Source organism: Lagenorhynchus albirostris, chromosome 6 (genome assembly GCF_949774975.1).
Source record: "Lagenorhynchus albirostris chromosome 6, mLagAlb1.1, whole genome shotgun sequence".
NCBI classification, from domain to species: Eukaryota; Metazoa; Chordata; class Mammalia; order Artiodactyla; family Delphinidae; genus Lagenorhynchus; species Lagenorhynchus albirostris.
In genome coordinates, this window is record NC_083100.1 from 15,547,709 (window position 1) to 15,566,514 (window position 18,806).

The 18,806-nt window shown below is 42.7% G+C and overlaps 1 protein-coding gene across 2 annotated transcripts in view; it reads right to left on the reverse strand.

The window, feature by feature from the left end:
- SGPP2 (sphingosine-1-phosphate phosphatase 2) overlaps positions 1-18,806 on the reverse strand; it is a 118,325-nt gene that overhangs the window by 42,125 nt on the left and 57,394 nt on the right. For both annotated transcript variants that reach the window (XM_060151995.1, XM_060151996.1), the window contains exon 3: positions 2,243-2,422. In XM_060151995.1, coding sequence (XP_060007978.1) covers positions 2,243-2,422 — 180 coding nt within the window. The remainder of the gene's footprint in view (positions 1-2,242; positions 2,423-18,806) is intronic.

An 18,806-nucleotide genomic window follows, 5' to 3' on the forward strand; every position in this document is an offset into this window, starting at 1 on the left:
CCCCAGTCCACAGATGAGGAAACCCTTAACTTTGATAATAAGTTGCATTAGTATTGAACTTTAGCACAAAGATGCTTGCCCATCCATCACCCCTCACAACAGGAGCTGGGGCTCAGAGAGGTACAATGACTTGCCCAAGGTCACACAGCCAGTAGTGACACAGTCTGAACCAGAAGCCACATCTTCCGAGTACAAGCCCAGCATGTTCTTTCCAATGCAACATCTGAGTATAACAACACAGGGTTGTGCATCGTTTCTTAAGATTTATCATTAACTGGGTCTCTGATTTTAATCGAAAAAGTGTTGAAAATTAATGAGTTAATGCATTCAGAATTTAGAGGTTGGTATTCACCTGAACATATATTTATATAAATAAACCCATTTTTAGAGCTACTCATGAGTATATAACCCCAAAAGCTGAATACATTTATTATTAAAAAATTAAATAGGAAAGAAGTGCAAAACAACTCAGGCCTTACGAAAACTATTGTGGGACTTCCCTGGCGGTACAGTGATTAAGACTCTGCACTTCCACTGCAGGGGGCACAGGTTTGACCCCTGGTCGGGGAATTAACATCCCGCATGCCGAGCGGTGTGGCCAGAAAAAGAAAAAAGAAAAGAAAATCGTTTCATCACGTAAGCTGTAAAGACATTTTTAAGAAGATCCAGGTGGCCTTAAAATGAGCGTATAAATGATTGCTGTTGCTTTCCTGCAGTCAGCGCCATTGATTTTTTTTTTTTTTGATTTTTGTTGATTTTTTCCTAAGAGAACCATGTTCACAGGCTTCTCTTGATGCTGACAGCAGCCCGATGGGGGTCAGTGTTGGGCCCACTATGTCCTTCTGGGGCAGACGGAACGGAATATGACATAGCTCAGAAGTCTGCATTCAATTAATTCCGATAGTACTGGGGAGCTCAGACATTGTTTGATCCTGGCATGACATTTAAGTTACAAAAAAAGATTATACCTAGTTGGATATGATACTATACACTTGTCCCTTTCCCATTTAGGAAACTGAGATCTGACCCCAGGTGACCAGGTAGCAGACCAGGTACAGCCAGGACCTGACACTAATCTTATCCTCTTCCAATCACATCAGGCTGACACCCCATTTTTGTACAACCTGGAACATGGAACACCCCTGGGTTTCTGGTGTAGAGGAGCAGGAGAAGCAGTACTATCATTTACATACAAGGCTGCTAGAGTTCATGAAATCTAAATTTTCCAACGGGTAAAAGGTAAAATTTCTGAAATTAAGCACAAAATTAGAGCAAGAGTTCTCAGAAAGGAAAAATAAATCTTCGTTGCAGTAATAGTATAGATTTTAAAAGGTCTTACTATAACTGGCATTTAAGCAGATATTAAGTGAAATTCTTCTATTTTCAACAGTTATTAATCACCTGTCATTTAGACAGCCTTCTAGAAAATATGGAATGATTATTTCTAACGGTTGAGCCCCCAAAAAAGGCCGAGACATCTTTGGGGGCTAATTTGGGAACAGACTATTTCACCCTGGGCCCTGGGACATGTAGCTGGAGGATTTGGTGAAATCATCTCAGCCCTGAAGGATCATTTACTAGGATCATAAACCCCTCGAGTCTCTTGCAAACAGAGGGTGAGAGCACCTATTCAGTGCCATCTGGTCGGGCAGCTCAGGGTGAAAATGCTTTCGGAAGCGGGATGCCACACACCCGGGTTATGTTTGTGGTGCTGTTGTCACTATTATTTTTTTTTAATTAACTAATTTATTTTTGCTGTGTTGGGACTTCGTTTCTGTGCGAGGGCTTTCTCTAGTTGAGGCGAGCCAGGGCCACTCTTCATCGTGGTGCGCGGGCCTCTCTTGTTGTTGCGGAGCACAGGCTCCAGACGCGCAGGCTCAGTAGTTGTGGCTCACGGGCCCAGCCGCTCTGTGGCATGTGGGATCCTCCCAGACCAGGGCTCGAACCCGTGTCCCCTGCATCCGCAGGCGGACTCTCAACCACTGCATCACCAGGGAAGCCCCTGTTGTCATTATTAATGGTGTCCACTTGCACTCTTGGGCACAACCTGCTTTGGGTACTAAATCATATGGTCACTTCATTTATAAAGAAATTGTCACTGACTGCTCAGTAAATTTTTGTTCCCCATCTTTATTTCATAAACTTCAAAGTCCTTCAAAAAAAGAAAATCCTGAAGGGAAACTCTTTGCTGCCTCATCGTACAGATGGTGTTACACGGGAGGAAGGGGAGTCTGCGCCTTACCTGGTATCTGTCCGTGGTAGAGATAAGGAGGGTGAAGGAGATGGCGGTGGCTGCCATGGCGTGGGTGGACGGCATCCCATACTCAGCGATCACTCTCTTCTCCAGTTTCACAACAGGAGGGGAGAAGGGGCGGGGCCACTTCAAGACATCCTTGGCCACCTGGCCAATATACATCACCAACTGCCAAACCAAAGGATGGAGGTAAGTCTAACCAAATGAGCAAAATAAACTCCTAGGTTCTATGAATTTATTTTGAGGTTTCCTGTTGGTTGGCTGAAATCACCTTTCTCCCTGACCCAGCGGCCTATGGGGAAGTCTTGTAGGAAGACATTTTAGTTGTAAAAAGAGAAACAGGCCGGGACTTCCCTGGTGGCGCAGTGGTTAAGAATCCGCCTGCCAATGCAGGGGACACGGGTATGATCCCTGGTCCGGGATGATCCCACATGCTGCGGAGCAACTAAGCCTGTGTGCCACAACTACTGAGCCTGCATGCCACAACTACTGAAGCCCACGTGCCTGGAGCCCGTGCTCCGCAACGAGAGAAGCCACCATGAGAGGCCCACGCACCGCAACAAAGGGAAGCCCTTGCTCTCTGCAACCAGGGAAGGTCCAGGCACAGCAACAAAGACCCAACACAGCAAATAAATACATAAATACATAAATAAATAAATTTCTAAACAAAAAAGAGAAAAGAGAAACAGCCCTTCTGGATTCCAGAGGGTCACTGGGCAACTAAGATATGACACTAACACGTCTTACTTATTTTGGTCATGTATTTAACATTTGTATAGCTGGTATGTGTGCCAAGCACTGGTCTAAGAACTTTACAAATATTAACTCACTTAATCCAATAGTACCTGTAGAATGCAGACCCATTTTACAGAGGGGTAAACCGTTGTACATAGTAAGTGGCAAGACTTAATGGATTCACATCCAGAGAGTTTGGCTTCAAAAAATATGTGCCTTAAACTACCACGGTAATACCTTCGGGATGGTCCTGGACTAAGAATTTAATACTCGATCAGACAGCCCTTCTTTTCAAGTTTTAACCAAAAAAGTGACTTCTGGCTTAAAATTTTTTGAATGCCACTGTTACTCCTGATGTATGCAGGCAACATACTGGATACAGTTTAACTTTTTTCAGTACTCGAGAGCGTCATACAATAAATGGCGTGACTATTTTCAACCCTAAAATCAACACAGCTCAATCTGGAAGTTTCTCAATCGAATTCTTTTTTTTCCATGATGCCATTAATGAAAAAATCCCTTTCTCTTTTTCCCTTAAAGTACAACATAGATATCAGAATTGATTTCCATACCCTCCTGAGATGAATAGGACTGTTAACAATAGACTTATTTACTTTGTCAGAGAGCTTCACAGGACATTTCCGTGATGTTATAAAAGAGGGAGAAGCAACCCATTCACTTAAGTCTCTGCATTTGCAGCCCAAAGTGTGGTCTGAGGAGAGGCAGCATCCACACCACGAGTGCTGTTTTAAGATGCAGAATCTCAGGCCCCAGCCTGTACCTATGGAACTGGAACCCTCATTTTCACAAGACTCCCGGGTGGTGCATGCGCACGTGAGAATTTGAGAAGCACGGCCGGCTTTACACTGTATTCTTGCGCAGGTCACTTTGTCATGGGCTTTAATTATAAACCTCCTCATCTTACCATGATCGCATTGATCTTACTGGGGCTTTATTTAGCTTGTGATGGATGGAGTTACTTGGCTTTGGAACAAAACCCGCTATGAAGGACTATTTCAAAATACTTTTGATTAGTCAGCCAGATTGCTTTAGAGTTTCCCACATTGTGGTACTTTCTTTTAACTCATCTAGTTGCCGGTGAATTCTGAACATTATCCCAGCACACTCAGTATCCCCCAGAAGACGCTGCATATGTTTTTGTGCCCTGCTGCCACTTTGCTCTGGGTTAAAAATCAAGAACCACTGTCTGTGCACAGCAGGCCAAATCCACAGGCTTTAAAGCCTCAGTGACAATCACTCCAAATTCCATAGCTGCGACTTCTAATCAGACTTTGAAACTTAACCTCTTTACCATCCCCTTATTACCAGAAACTACTGTTTTGGAAACCAGCTTACTCTTTAATGTTTCTGCCTCTCCCTCCTGTGAACCTATAAAAACCACATCAGACCGACTATTTTCTGGGGAGTTGGAAAACTTGCAGATGTTGTTGACTACTAGGAATTTCTCAGAAGATGCTAGGATATAAATGTTTCTCAACCCTGCCCCTTCCCCACTCATCAACATCAAAAAGAATATTACAGGCATTACGACTAACTCCAGTTCACTCAAAAATACACAGCATCTTCAGACAGGAAACGTTAAAATCATAGAGTGAAGACAGACTGTGCGACCCTCATTCAGACAAAACTTAATTTCCTTGAAGTCCATGAGTTTCTTCGACTTCATTTATCTTTTGCTTCTATATCTGAAGGATGTTTTTAAGAACGAGGACAATTGTTCATTTTATTTAAAAGTGTTCCCATAGCAGCACACTGTTTCTGATCAATAAGTTTCAAATAGCAATTACTGTCATGACAGAGCTCTTCAAACCAGAGAGAGTGGAGCTATGTTTTTCAGGTTGTAGGGAAAGAGTACCACTCACAGGGTGACAAGTCCTGTCTCTGTCAGTTTGCATTCATGACAGCAAACTGTGCCCAGCCCTGTATTAGGTCCCCAACCTTGAGTGGGGAAAACAGTCACACAGAGGATCTCATCATAATGCAAATATGCTTTGGAAAAAAATTATCCACAGAATTATATGGGTATGTATATATGTAGAGACAGACTTTGGTTCAACCCGAGACACTGGGAGCACTGAGGTGGAACGTTAAAGGAAGATTGTTTAAGATGAGGGGTGGATAGAGAAGCATCCACTTCACAAGAATAGAGAAGTGATGTCGGGTGGTATGCAGAGGGACCTCCGAGGCGGTTAGGACCAGCGGAGTTTAAATTGTGGGGCACACCATTACACATCAGTTAGAATGGCTGAGATGAAAGGAACTGACCATACCAGGTGTTGGGAGGATATGGGGAGTAACTGGAACCCTCATACAGCACTGGAGCAGGTGCAAAATGATACAACCACTTTGGAAAAGCAGTCTGACAGCTTCTTTAAAAGTTAAAACATATGATTTCCACACGACCCAGCCATGCCGATCCTAGGTATTTACCCTCGAAGAGTGAAAGCGTAAGTCACGCAAAGATCTGTCTATGACCATTGACGGCAGCTTCTTTGTAACGGCCCCAAACCGGCAACAACCCAATTTCCATCAACAGGTGAATAGGTAAACAAATTGTGGTATAATCATACAACTGAATACTTCGCAGCGAAAACAAAAAAAAAATAAACTATAGATATCATGCTACAGCATGGATGAATCTTAAAATAATTATGCTGAATGAAGAAGCCAGGACAAAAACAAACAAAAGTACATACTCTATGATTTTGTTTATATAAAATTCTTGGAAATAGAAATGACTCTATAGGATAGAAAGCCGATCAGTGGTGGCCAGAAAGGAGGGAAAGAAATTACAAATGGGCATGAGGAAACTTCTGGGTAATGAAGTTTTAATTATGTCTTAACTATGTTTTAATTATGTCTGTCTTAATTATGGTGATAATTTTAGGGGTATGGACCTATATCAAAATGTGCCAAGTTGTACATTTTAAATACGTGTAAACTTTGTGAATACACTAAAAATTATTGAATCATATGCTTTAAAAGAATGAACTGAGTAGTATGTGAATTATACCTCAATAAAACTGAGTACGTACAGTTTATTACATGTCAGTCACATCGTAAAAAGTTGTCGTCTTAGCCAGCTTGGGCTGCTATAACCACCAACCACAGACTGCGTGGCTTATAAACAGGAAGTTATGTCTCTCAGTTCCGGAGGATGCAGTGCAAGACCAAGGCACTGGCAGATTCAGTATCTGGTGAGCGCCTGTTTCCTGGATCACAGACAGTCACCTTCATAGCACTAAAAGAAATGAGCTTTCAAGCCATGAAAAGACATGCAAGAATCTTAAACGCATAGTACCAAGTGAAAGAAACCAATGTGGAAAGGCTACATACCGTATGAATTCATTTATATGACATTTTGATAAAAGCAAACTAGGGAGATGGTAAAAAGATCAGTGATTGCTGGGGGCTGGGGACATGGGTAAGTGGTGCACAGAGGATTTTTAGGGCATTGACACTATTCTGTCTGATACTCTAATGGCGAACACACATCACGACACATTTGTCCAAACCTATGGAATGTACACCACCAAGAGTGAACTCTAATGTAAACTAAGGCCGTTGGGCGCCAGTGTAGGATCCTCAGTTGTAACACATGTCCCACTCTGGTGGAGGGGATGCATGTGTGGGTACAGGGGGTATACAGGAACTCTCTATACTTCCTGCTCAATTTTGCTGTGAACCTAAAACTACTCTAAAAGTAAAGTCTATTAAAAAGAGTACTACGGCAGACGAGAACTATTTCTCCATTTAGTTCACAGTAAAGAGTATAATGATTAACTCAGTATGGCTTGCCCTCAACGGAGGACTTTGCTCTGTATTGTTGAAAGGCCCTTCCACCCAAAGGGACCAAATTAAGTTCCATCATCCATCATGCTCCTTTGGGCTGAGGCCCCCAAGGCCTATGTGTAAAAGCGAAAATCCACGGGGAGGCAGGGCAGGAAGCAATTATAGCTCATTAACGCCTCAGCACCCTAGCTGGGTCCCCTGCATGGTGCGGGGGCCCCGGAGTGTTTCATGATGAGGAATTAGCCTACTTGCTTACTTCTTCCCTAATTAATGTATAGGTGGAAAGTAAATCCAGTTCTCTGGATCGTCTACTGTTGACCCCAAGCAGACAAAAGGCTTTTCTAGAGAACCAATTCTGTCACAATGAAATGTGTCTTCACAAGTTAGAAGAATTTCCCATCTGGCATCTGTCCTTGATGGTTGGGGCTCTTTGGGGCCAGCAGAGAAAACTGTGCTTTTTCTCTTAATGTGGTGGGCCTTCCTAGTTATTACAATCCAAAATGACAATTTTTCTATGTCTAACACAGCTCTGATGAACAGAATTTAGTCTTCATGCCTGGATAAATGAAACCTAGATAGTTTAGGAAACAGAAGGTCCTTGAAATAACATTGCTAGTAAAGCAGCCACGGGATTTTAGACAACAGCCATACATTTATTGTTTACGCTCTGAGACTGCTGCCTGCCCCCACTCCCACCTCTGTCCTCCTTCCAAAGCATCCCCGGTCCCGTCGTGTGAAGGCTCCACTGTTATTATAATAAAAGCTGAATCCTCTGCAAAACGGAGGGAGCACCGAGAGGCTCTTTTCAAATTACACCCGCCCCCCCTCCCCCAAACACACACAAATTATGATAAACTCTAACATCTTTCTTCCCTCTGGCTACACCCTCAGCCCACTTCACCATGGGGAAATCACAGTGCAAGCGATTAACTAACAGGGATGTAAGGTATCCCTCAGGTCTCATGGGACAGAAACACTGAATCACTGGGATTTATAGTCTATCCATGGATTTGTTTTTAAAAAGTCAGGAATTAGGTTCACCATTCTAGAGAACAATGAGATGTAACCCAAAGACCACAGCTTCTCTACCCATCCCATTTCTTAATCTGTCCAAGTGAAGCTCATTCCCCTTCTTCTCAGGTTACTAACATAATTTGGATAAAGAAAGATCAGACACCAAACTGTCTCACTCCTAGGTACATACTCAAGAACACTGAAAATTATGTCCTTACGGAAACTTGTACATGAATATAATATTCTCAACATTATCCTTCACAATAGCCCCGAAGTTTAAACAACCCAAATGTTCATCAACTGATGAATGCATAAACAAAATGGGGTATATCCTTACAATGAAACATTATTTGACCTTAAAAGATGAAGTACTGATGCATGCTACAAGGATCAACTTTGAAAATAGTGTGCTAAGTGAAAGAAGCCAAACAAGAAAAGGACAAACATTGTATGATTCCATTTATAGGAAGTGTTCGGAACAGGCAAATCCACAGAGATGGAAAGTAGATTAGTGGTTGTCTAGGGCGGGATGCGGGGGTAGGGGAAGGGGAGTGAGTGCTAGTAAATATGGGGGTTCTTTTTAGGGAGATGAAAATGTTCTGGAGGTAGACACTGGTGATGGTTGCACAACTTTGTGAATATACTAAAACTACTGAATCATATTCTTTAAAAAGGTTAATACTAATTGTAGCCCACTGAAAAAAAGATAAACTAGACATAAAGATGGGTTCTGAAATACCTCTTCTATGTGCCCTTGAAGTCTTTTGCTCCCAAATGCTATTAACAATGCCTTCAAATACTGATTCAATAGAAGCAGCTATGGCTTCTATTAATATTTTCTTCAAAAGTCCTGCCCACCTCTGCTCCCAACCCCAGTTCTACAGGGCACTGAGGTGGCGACCACACATGACACAGAGAAAGCTGCTGAAAATCTACCTACTCAAACCCATGAGTATGGGATTCATTTTAAGAGCAATTTTAATCTCTGGAGGCTTTTCAGATCAACAGTTTTACAAAAAAAGACTGACTGCATTAGCCTGTGTGTGTTTTTGTTTATTCAGTGTTCAGTCTTTTTTTTCCTCCCTAGAATACACACTGCTCTGTGGTCTCCTATTTGGCTTCAGGGAGTGAATTAAAAGCAGGTCTTTGTTATGGTTATTTGGGAACATTCTAGAGACTACTGCTTACCATCCAGTGTAAAAAGTTGTTTTCAATTGGTGAATGTCCTCTCCTACTTGTGGCATCATTTTTATTTACTTTTTAAAATTCACAGCCCTTCTACAGCGTATGTCACGTGGGTTTGTGTGTGTTTGTAGAGGGTGGCGTGATGGTGAGTCACTTGGACAAGCAGGTGTAATTTCAAACTAATAAAATTTCATTCCACGCCTGAAACACCAAAACAAAGAAACTACAGAGCAAACACCGTAAATCACAGAAGACTCTCAGCAAACTGGTCTTGACATATTCCAGGTTCTGTAAAAATGGAGATACAATAACGAAAGCACAAATGGCAGGTGAGAAAAATAAAATGATTAAGTGACATTTTCCTGTTCTTTCTAATGCTCCATTTTTTTCAAGCTCAGATCTGCGTCGAAATTTTTGAAGACAAACACTAAAGGTACAAAGATTGGTAATTAAGTCATAGGTGTATGTATGTATACCTTTAGGAAAGTTACTTTAAAACATCTGAGGTTTCTTTTCGTTATCAAGGAGGACTTGGGTTAAATAATAACTAATATTTGTGCAGGGACTTTTTAAGTGTATTTTCATAGACATTACTTTAATATTCATATCATTCCTGTTTTACAGATGAGGAAATTGAGGCTTAAAGAAGGTGAACGTCCTCCTAGAGAAAATACAATGCGTGTAGAGAAGCTGGGCTTGAATTTCGCTCTGAGGCCAAATCCTATGGTCTTTTCACCACGCCCCCCCCCCCAACCTGGCATGACAATTATTACTGAGACCAGATACCTATTTTTAAAGAACCCAAATTCTGTGATCCTAACCCATTATATCCATGTAACACTCACTAGAGGCCACCTGGCTGCCCTTGGGGCTAAGAGATTAAGATGTCACATCTGATGAGACAATTGCTAAATTCTTATCCACACCATTCCACCAGTAACAGTCCAGCAGAAGCCTGGGACCAGTGTCCTTTACTCACCACTGGATAGATGTCACATCCAAAATGATGCCCATTGAGGGAATTGGTGTCTTCAGTCTTAGGAAATGTAGAGCATACAAAAGTTAAAATCATGCATAAGCCCACCTTCCTTCGGACAGCTAACCAACCACAAACACCTGGAAACAACTCTAAATGTTCATGACAGGACACCAGTTAAATTATGCAACTGTTAATAAAACATTGTGAGATATACTGTTAAATGAAAAAAGCAAGAGGCAGCAAGAGTATATTTTGATCCCATTTGTAACTTTAAAAATGTATTTATAAGTAAATGCATGTAGGTTACATGAGGAACTGTGGACACCGGATCCACTGCGGGTTAGAACTGAGGGCTGGGGTGGGTGCCTTGTGTGCCATTGGAGTCTTTCATGCAAAAACAAATAAGCCTGGCTTCAGATAACAATGTAATCACTGCTAAGAAAACTTACTATTAGACTCTTCCCTCACATTTCTAATATATATTTTGTTCAATTTTATTTACTTTTATACAGCAGGTTATTACTTATCTATTTTATACACATCAGTGTATACATGTCAATCCCAATCTCCCAATTCATCACCCCACCCCCCGCTTCCCCCATTGGTGTCCACACGTTTGTTCTCTACATCTGTGTCTCTATTTCTGCCCTGCAAACCAGTTCATCTGTACCATTTTTCTAGATTCCACATATGTGCGTTAATATATGATATTTGTTTTTCTCTTTCTGACTTATTTCACTCTGTATGACAGTCTCTAGGTCCATCCACATCTCTACAAATGACCCAATTTCGTTCCTTTTTATGGCTGAGTAATATTCCACTGTATCTATGTGCCACATCTTCTTTATCCATTCATCTGTCGATAGGCATTTAGGCTGCTTCCATGACATGGCTATCGTAAATAGTGCTGCAATGAACATTGGGGTGCCTGTGTCTTTTTGAATTATGGTTTTCTCTGGGTAAATGCCCAGTAGTGGGATTGCTGGGTCATATCTAAGTATATTAATTGTCAGTCCTGCTGACCCTAGAAAAAAATAACTGCAAAATAGTACTGAAAGGTCAAAACCTTTATTTTTACAGACCCCTGAAAGCACAAATGCAATAGACATTAGCCACATGCCATGTTCAACTTTCTTAACTGATTAAAACCACAAACTATTCCCATCTCCAAGTGTGCTGCCACAGGTCTTTGTGGGTAACCCAGCCAGCCAGCCAGCCAGCCAGCCTAGGCCACAGCCACACACACACACAAAGGCATTTAAGTACACATGTCAATTAAATATAGTCTCAGATTTTGATGCTGGCATGGGTATTGTCCATAACAAGCACGTCATCAAACATATTCCTCAGTATGACCATGAATCTGGCCAGAGCAACTGCATGGGGGACCTGACAGTCCACGTGGGCTCTAAGGAGTCAGAGTCCTGGACTGTCCTCCCTTGCAAAGGCGTGAGGGGCAGAGAGAGTCTCTCAGCCACGGAGGAATCCCTGCCTCAATTCTACCCCCAATACGCCAAGAATCTTCCATCCTCTCTATACAAGTGCCATCAGGAGTGGTGACAAAGGGGGGACTTAAGAGTCTTCCTTTGTTGTGTACCATTGGTACCAACAATAAAATCCACACTGTGCACACTGGGGGCACAGATAAAGAAATAAAATCCATGGGGACACATAAAATTGACATTATAATCGCGCACACTGTAATCACCAAAAAAACCCCAGAACTAAACAACAACAAAAAAACCCCGGTGGTCTGTAATTTACACATTGATCTGAAACAACCAGGGACTGAGCCCTCTGTCAGCTTCCAGTGGGAACAGTCCCAGAACAGCTGGCCTCACATCTCTCTTGAAGGTAGACTTGAGTACTGAAGATAAGTGAACCAATATAAATCTACGCTCTTAACACTTACAATAAAACAACAAGAATTCACCACCAGCCTTCTCCTCTCTTTATATTATTTCAGCCCTAAGGCATTTGAAATCTTTCATAATATATTTAATAAAATGTATGATTCAACATCATTTCACTATATAGCTTTTGCTGTAACAGAAGGACTTCCCGACCATCCTCATTGTACTGCACAATCATGCTCTTGACTCTCATCCTTTTTTGTCTTTTTTTTTTTGCTCATTTTTTAATGGGTTATTTGGTCTGAACAGAGATCTTTTTTACCAGAATCAAAAAAAAGTCTCAAAATTTTCCTAGGCCTCCCCAAAGCAGAATGTTCCAGAGTAGGTGATTAGGGCAAAGCGATGCTCTAAGTCATGTCCTTTGAATGGGCATCTGTTCTTCAACTAGAAATAAATCAATTATGTATCATTTAACATCAAGTTTCAAAATAAGAGTACTTCAACTTTTTATGCCCTTCTATCCTTTTTTTTTTTTTTTTTTTTTTTTTGCGGTACGCGGGCCTCTCACTGTTGTGGCCTCTCCCGTTGCGGAGCACAGGCTCCGGACGCGCAGGCTCAGCAGCCATGGCTCACGGGCCCAGCTGCTCCGCTGCATGTGGGATCTTCCCGGACCGGGGCACGAACCCGTGTCCCCTGCATCGTTAGGTGGACTCTCAACCACTGCGCCACCAGGGAAGCCCGGTTCCATTTTTAATACTAACCATTTCTAATATTAGCCTCCGAAACGAGCTATCATTCTCCCCAACACCCTTGTCTTCAGCAACAGAAAGCTAGAGATTTTTCAGCACATGCATCAACAATGAGCTGCTGCTCGATTGATCTAAATCCTCACTTGCTTATACATACGTCATCTTGGGAGCCACTGAGATGTTAAAAACCAACATTGCTAACGGCAACCTAAACATGATGTGTGTTATAAATGAGCTATGCTCTGGCAGTAATTCAGGAAAACACTATTCCCCACCTTCAAGGGACCCTCCCTGGGAAGTCGCTATCTTATTTTTCTGCGTAGATGTAATAAGAAGGGGATACTGGTAGGTTACATTTAAATAATAAATTTATGACCTGTACATTTTCCCAAGACATTTTCCTGTACATATCCTGATTCCTGGTGATTTAAGAAAAAATAACTCAGTTGAGCAACCCTAGGCCAACTTCCCTGTTTCACCATATTTTACAAATGTTCCCATTTTATCACCCATGTTCTATGAGCGCAGCTATTTGTACCTCACGGAGGGAAAAACTTATGAGGATGGTATAAGGAACAGCTACCCAGACCTTTTTTTAAAGCTCGGGTCATTCTAGTGGTACCCAAGTAAACTTGTGTTTCTCCATAAAGACTGAGAAAACATTTGTCTTAAAAACGATGGTCATAAAAACAAAACAAAATGTTTTAACCTGTCCTTCCCACCTTCACCATCACCAAAAACCCAAACCCACAACAAAAGAACAACAGCTCTGTAGAACTAAATGATTTGGGTTTTTGTAATGTATCATAATTTTCTGGAAAAAAAAATTCCACTGGAAAAAGCACAGACATCTTTAAAATGGGATTCAGGCTCAGTACATCCTGAAATACATCTCACCTTAGAGAACGTCTAGGCTTGAATTACCTTGAGACAAGAGAAAACAGGACCACGCTGCACTCTCCTGTCTTTCTACAGAAGCGTCTGTGTATGAGGAAGTCTCTGGACGTGGTGTAAGGTCGGAGCGGGCGTCATGCTGACCTGATGAACCATGAACCACCCGATATTAGGCTAAAGGTCATGGACATTCCACACCTAGTTTTTCAGGCCATCACAGGCTCTCCTTACACATTCAGTCAGAGGTGGGTCATTTCACCTTGGCTTCCGGTCTACAATCTCATAGAACTCAGAAAAGATTTGGGTGGTGGTCACTCAGGAGAAATAAAAAAGATTTATATCTGGAAGGATTAAAGACTTTACGGAGTCAAGCCACACAACTGCATCCACCCAAGCTCTGAATGACCACCAACCACATCTCCGTGGCATGGCTTCCGAGTGACCAGTCAGCTGTACTACACAGAAAGAAAGCTGGATTTGCAGGCTCACACAACTCTTGCTGTAACCCCAGGGAATTAAAACCATTTCTCATTGTTAAAGCAATGTCAGAGAAGCACTCGTTCTGATGACCCTGGTTTGAAGCAGTTCCAGGGTTAGGGGCCTTCCGTCTGTCTGGATTTGGTCCCCTTCACACATGCCAGATCTTCTCCCTTCTCTTACTTGGCAAGTAACTTAACATTGAACTAGCTGGTGATAAGAACGGCAGATAATTGTCCCTAATCCTTCCGGTCTAGGTGTTCTCTGTCTCTAAAGGCTGGTATTGCTGGCTGCATTTCCTTGTGCCGGAACGTCTGCACATATGTGGAAGTGGGGGGAGGTGAGAAGCACCACTTCATGATGAGATGCTCTGTCACACAGCAGCAAAATGACCAGTTAAGAGGCTGGGGAGGAAATGGAGAGCTGAGGAAATGCCTAAGAATAAAAACTCAATAGGCAGGCTAACAAAATTATGGGAGCCATAATCACAGGATGTAGGAAAGAAAATTCACTTATGACCACGCAGACGATGCTGGTTGTCGGCGAAGGTGCCCTGGATACGTATCTACTCAACTCACTGGAGGAACAGCCAAACGGACTCTCATATGACTTTACACAACATCCATTTCCATTCTCAGGTTGACGTCAAAGGCTGTGCTATCAACCCTTGGCGAAGCCAATTTCCCACTCATTTTGAACAACTGTCAACATGATGGCCGTGAACAGGGGTGGCTACCAACTCTGTGTGCCAATGTCGGTCTAAATTCTAGAGACCTGAGTATACTATTTCCATAACCCCTTCAATCAGCTGTATGTCTATCAGTACCCCCAATACTCCTCACTACCCTGCCCCCCACCTTTCCTGGTTATCACTTCTCTTCCTTCCGAAAGGAAATCAGAAACACTCCAGTAAAAGTTAGGATCCACACTGTCACGTGGGACATCACCACCACCAGGAACCCCGACTTCACCTCTCACTTGGGAAAGTAATGGGCCCTGGTCTGAGATTTAACCTCCCTCCTGGGAAGCGTATAAACCTTGTGACAATCTCTTCTGCATGGCCGTGAAGTTCAGGTGGAGGCTCTCACAACTCGGGAATGAAACCTCTCAGCCAGAGGGCCCTGGAATTGAATTCCTCCTGTTGGTAACACATTTCTGACAAGCCAAGCTTCCGACATACACCTGGTCAGGCCCAAGGTGAGAGCTTACCATTCTCAGCTCTAGTCCAGGGCGCCAGCATCCTGATTCCTCAGCCTCCCTGCCAAGAGACCACTGGTCTAGTAAGCCCTATGACAGGGCCTGTTTGGGGTAAACTTAATGACATCGACTTTTAAAGTGCAACCAAAAAAAAAAAAAAAATGTAACTCACCACCCCCTGAAAGGAAAATATTCTAAAAACTAAGATTACAGTGCATTTCACAAGGGGTTGGAGACATGTAAATATTCTCTAGCCCATCATCTCCGAAAATCAAGTTTCCTTTTCATTTGGCTGCAATCATGTCTTTCCTCCGAAAGACTGTCTTTTTTTCTCCCCCCTTATCTCCTGTCTTTGCTGCTTCCTTCTCATCTTTGACACGGTATCTTCATTACAAGGTTTCTCCCAGGCAGAGAAGAATGGGTTCTCCTCCCCTGGAGTTAGATGACTGTCCTCCTGTAGAGCCAGTCTTTGAGCAGGAAGGGACAGAGTCCCAGAGAATCCCCTTCCTGACGCCTGTTCACCGCAGGGAGCGAAGGAAGGAGGCTGGACCAACATAGGTGGAGTGCAGGGGGAGAGAGTAGGCCGCCATTGATTTTCCAGTCGGTCAGTGAGTGATTAACTCTAGCTATTAGGAGGGGCTGCTGATCACACCGTCAGCACCTCCCCAACAGGACTGTAACTGGGGCTATAACCTCCCCGTGACCCTTTGTAATGAGAGAAGCTTGACGTGAGCTGGCGAGCCTCAGCCTTCCGGGCCAACAGGAACCTCCATGCTCTTCTCTCGGAGCCCTTTCCTCTGCAATTTCCACATTCCACTGTCAGGCTGGGGTCCCTATGATGGTGAGCAATGCCAGCAATTTTACAGAACCGTTTGATGAGGTGGCTTTTACCAGATTTGAATCACAGCAAATGTTTGGTGTTAGAGTTGGAAAAGACCAACTCGAAGGTGGCTTTCCACTTAAAATCCAGCTGTGGTCTTAGAAGGTTTGCTTGCCATTTAGACTGCTTGGGAACACTGGTTTCCAAATGAATACAGAAATCAATCACAAAGACGGCTGATACATTTGGAACATTCTAGATTTGCCATAAGCAATTTAAACGTGAGTTATCAGTAAATTATAAGTAAAACCAGCCCCATGTCCAAAAGCCACCTCCATGGAAAGGCCTTCCCTGGCCACCCTACCTAAGACAGCTACCTCTCGCCACTCTGTCTGCATACCCTGCTTTTAGTTTTCTTCATAGAACTCTACCCTGCCTGCACTTAGACTATACATTTTATCAGCCTCATCTCCACCCCACGTGGACGCTCGGCCCAGAGTCTGGAACAGTGCCTGGCTCCGGCTCAGTTTTGGACCTTTGCCCTTTCTGCTTATCTCAGCCTGGAGCCTTGTCCCCCAACCCCTCAGCTGGCTGGCTAGTTTTCATCCTTCAAGGCTTAAGGGAAACTAGCACCAAGTACCCTTTCTTGACCACCTTCTCTAAAGTAGGTCTCTGCTCTCAACCTGATGTATCTCAAACAACAGTCATATAATCCTTAATTTCTGTATTGATTTACTTGTTACTCTCTGTTTTGCCTACAAGTAAACCTCAGAAGAGCAGGATGGAGTCTGTCTTGTTCGTTGCTTAATCCCCAGCACTTAGCATAGTATTTCATAATAGGCCCTTGTCAGATGTTTCTTAAATGAACGAATGAAATTTAATAGTTGTTGCTCATCAATTACAAAATAAGAAAGAGACCTGAGGCTCTTTTAAAAAGGCAAATAAAATCTGCTTTCTGGTTCAAAGATCTCTTCACAGTTCGGAAACATATAGAATTACTACTTTCATACTGAAAAAACCTTGGTGAAATCTTCACCAAATTTGTGTCCTGAATTTCCATCAGGGCCACCGGGGAACCACTCAAGATGGGGGAAGAATTCCATTTTAAAAAGCTCTCTAGGGGCTTCCCTGGTGGCGCAGTGGTTGAGAGTCCGCCTGCCGATGCAGCGGGCGCGGGTTCGTGCCCCGGTCCGGGAAGATCCCACATGCCGCGGAGCGGCTGGGCCCGTGAGCCGTGGCCGCTGAGCCTGCGCGTCCGGAGCCTGTGCTCCGGGGCAGGAGAGGCCGCAGCTGTGAGAGGCCCGCGTACCGCAAAAAATAAATAAATAAAAAATAAAAAGCTCTCTAGGATGCTCCCTTAGCACTCTGTAGAATTTTCTAATATATCTTTAGCACTCTGAACTGTAATTACTTCTTCACATCTGTTTCCTCTACGGGGACAGCTCTTAAATCCTCTTTGTAGAAACAGGCTTTTATTTTATTCAATAATTATTGTGTTGCTACTACATGCCAGGTTCAAGGAACAATAAATAACCATCTAGTAGGGAATAGAGATACAAGGTTCAAGGTGGCTTATCTAGAGACAGTGCCTTTGCTGAGACTTGAAGCAGGTGAAGGCATGCAAGGCAGTAGCAACCGTAGGAAGGAATAACGTAGAGCGTGGATATGTCTGCAGTGCAGGAACTGGCGTGGGAGTGGGAGTTGTCAGCAGTTCTGTGATTCCAGAGAAGAGAACAGATAGGAGGAAGGGTTAAAGGTAGATATTTTGGCAGAAGTCCAATTATGAAAGCCCTTATAGGTAATTTTAAGGTGCTTGGACATTAATATGTTCTAAAGAGTGGTTCATGGTCATACTTGCATCTGAGATAAGTCACTCTATATAAGTACCACATGCTATAGCGATTGTGCCACTGCAGCTCCTGAGATAGGTCCTTCTACATGCTGTGGGGAGGATGGATTTGAAGGTCATAAGATAGCTGGAAGATTCATTAGATGGTTAACATGAGCATGCAAAATAAAGATGATGCAGGCTTGAAGTGAGGGAATGTTTCCAGATTGCTGGAAATCTAAAATTACAGGTGCCCCGTACAGACCAAAAATCTTTACTAAATGAATAAATGCACAAACTGTGGCTCCCTGGAGAATTACACTGTTTACTACTCCATCTGAGAAGTGAAGACCTAATGGACATGAACCGTTTTAAGTTGGTTGTCTTTATTTTGTAGCTTTTCTGTTTCATATCTTCCTGTGTGAAGGAAGATCATTCAGAAGTTTTGGTTTAAAAGTCCTGCTCTTTGGATATCCCAAGCTCATGAAAAAATTAGAGAAAAGAAGTCACTTCTATTGGTAAACTTGGGACTTAACGGCTTGTAGCCAGTATACAAAATACTATGGGACAAAAAAAAAAAAAATACTATGGGACAACTTCTTCAGTACTATGTAAATCCTAGCATATAACTTCTAAGTTATATACTAGAATATTTAGGACTGAAAAAATATTCTGTGCTACAGACCTGATCATACAACTGGTTAAATTAAGGTCCTTGAATTAACTGGTACACAAAGTAGAATACATATTTGATAGAGTTAATCAACAGCCTAGGTGTCCTAATAGACTTAAAACTGACTTTCCACGTATTATTTTAAAATGATATAGCACTCCTTAAAACCCATATTTTTTGTGGACTATTTATTCCTTAGAAACAATAACAAAACAAGGTGACTGACTGGACACAGCTGAGGAGGAGGTACCTTACAGCAAATTCTCAACGTCTCTAGTTAATGCTGGGAAAGCCAGCTCTAAAATACATAAAGCGAAAGAGAATAAAAATAAATA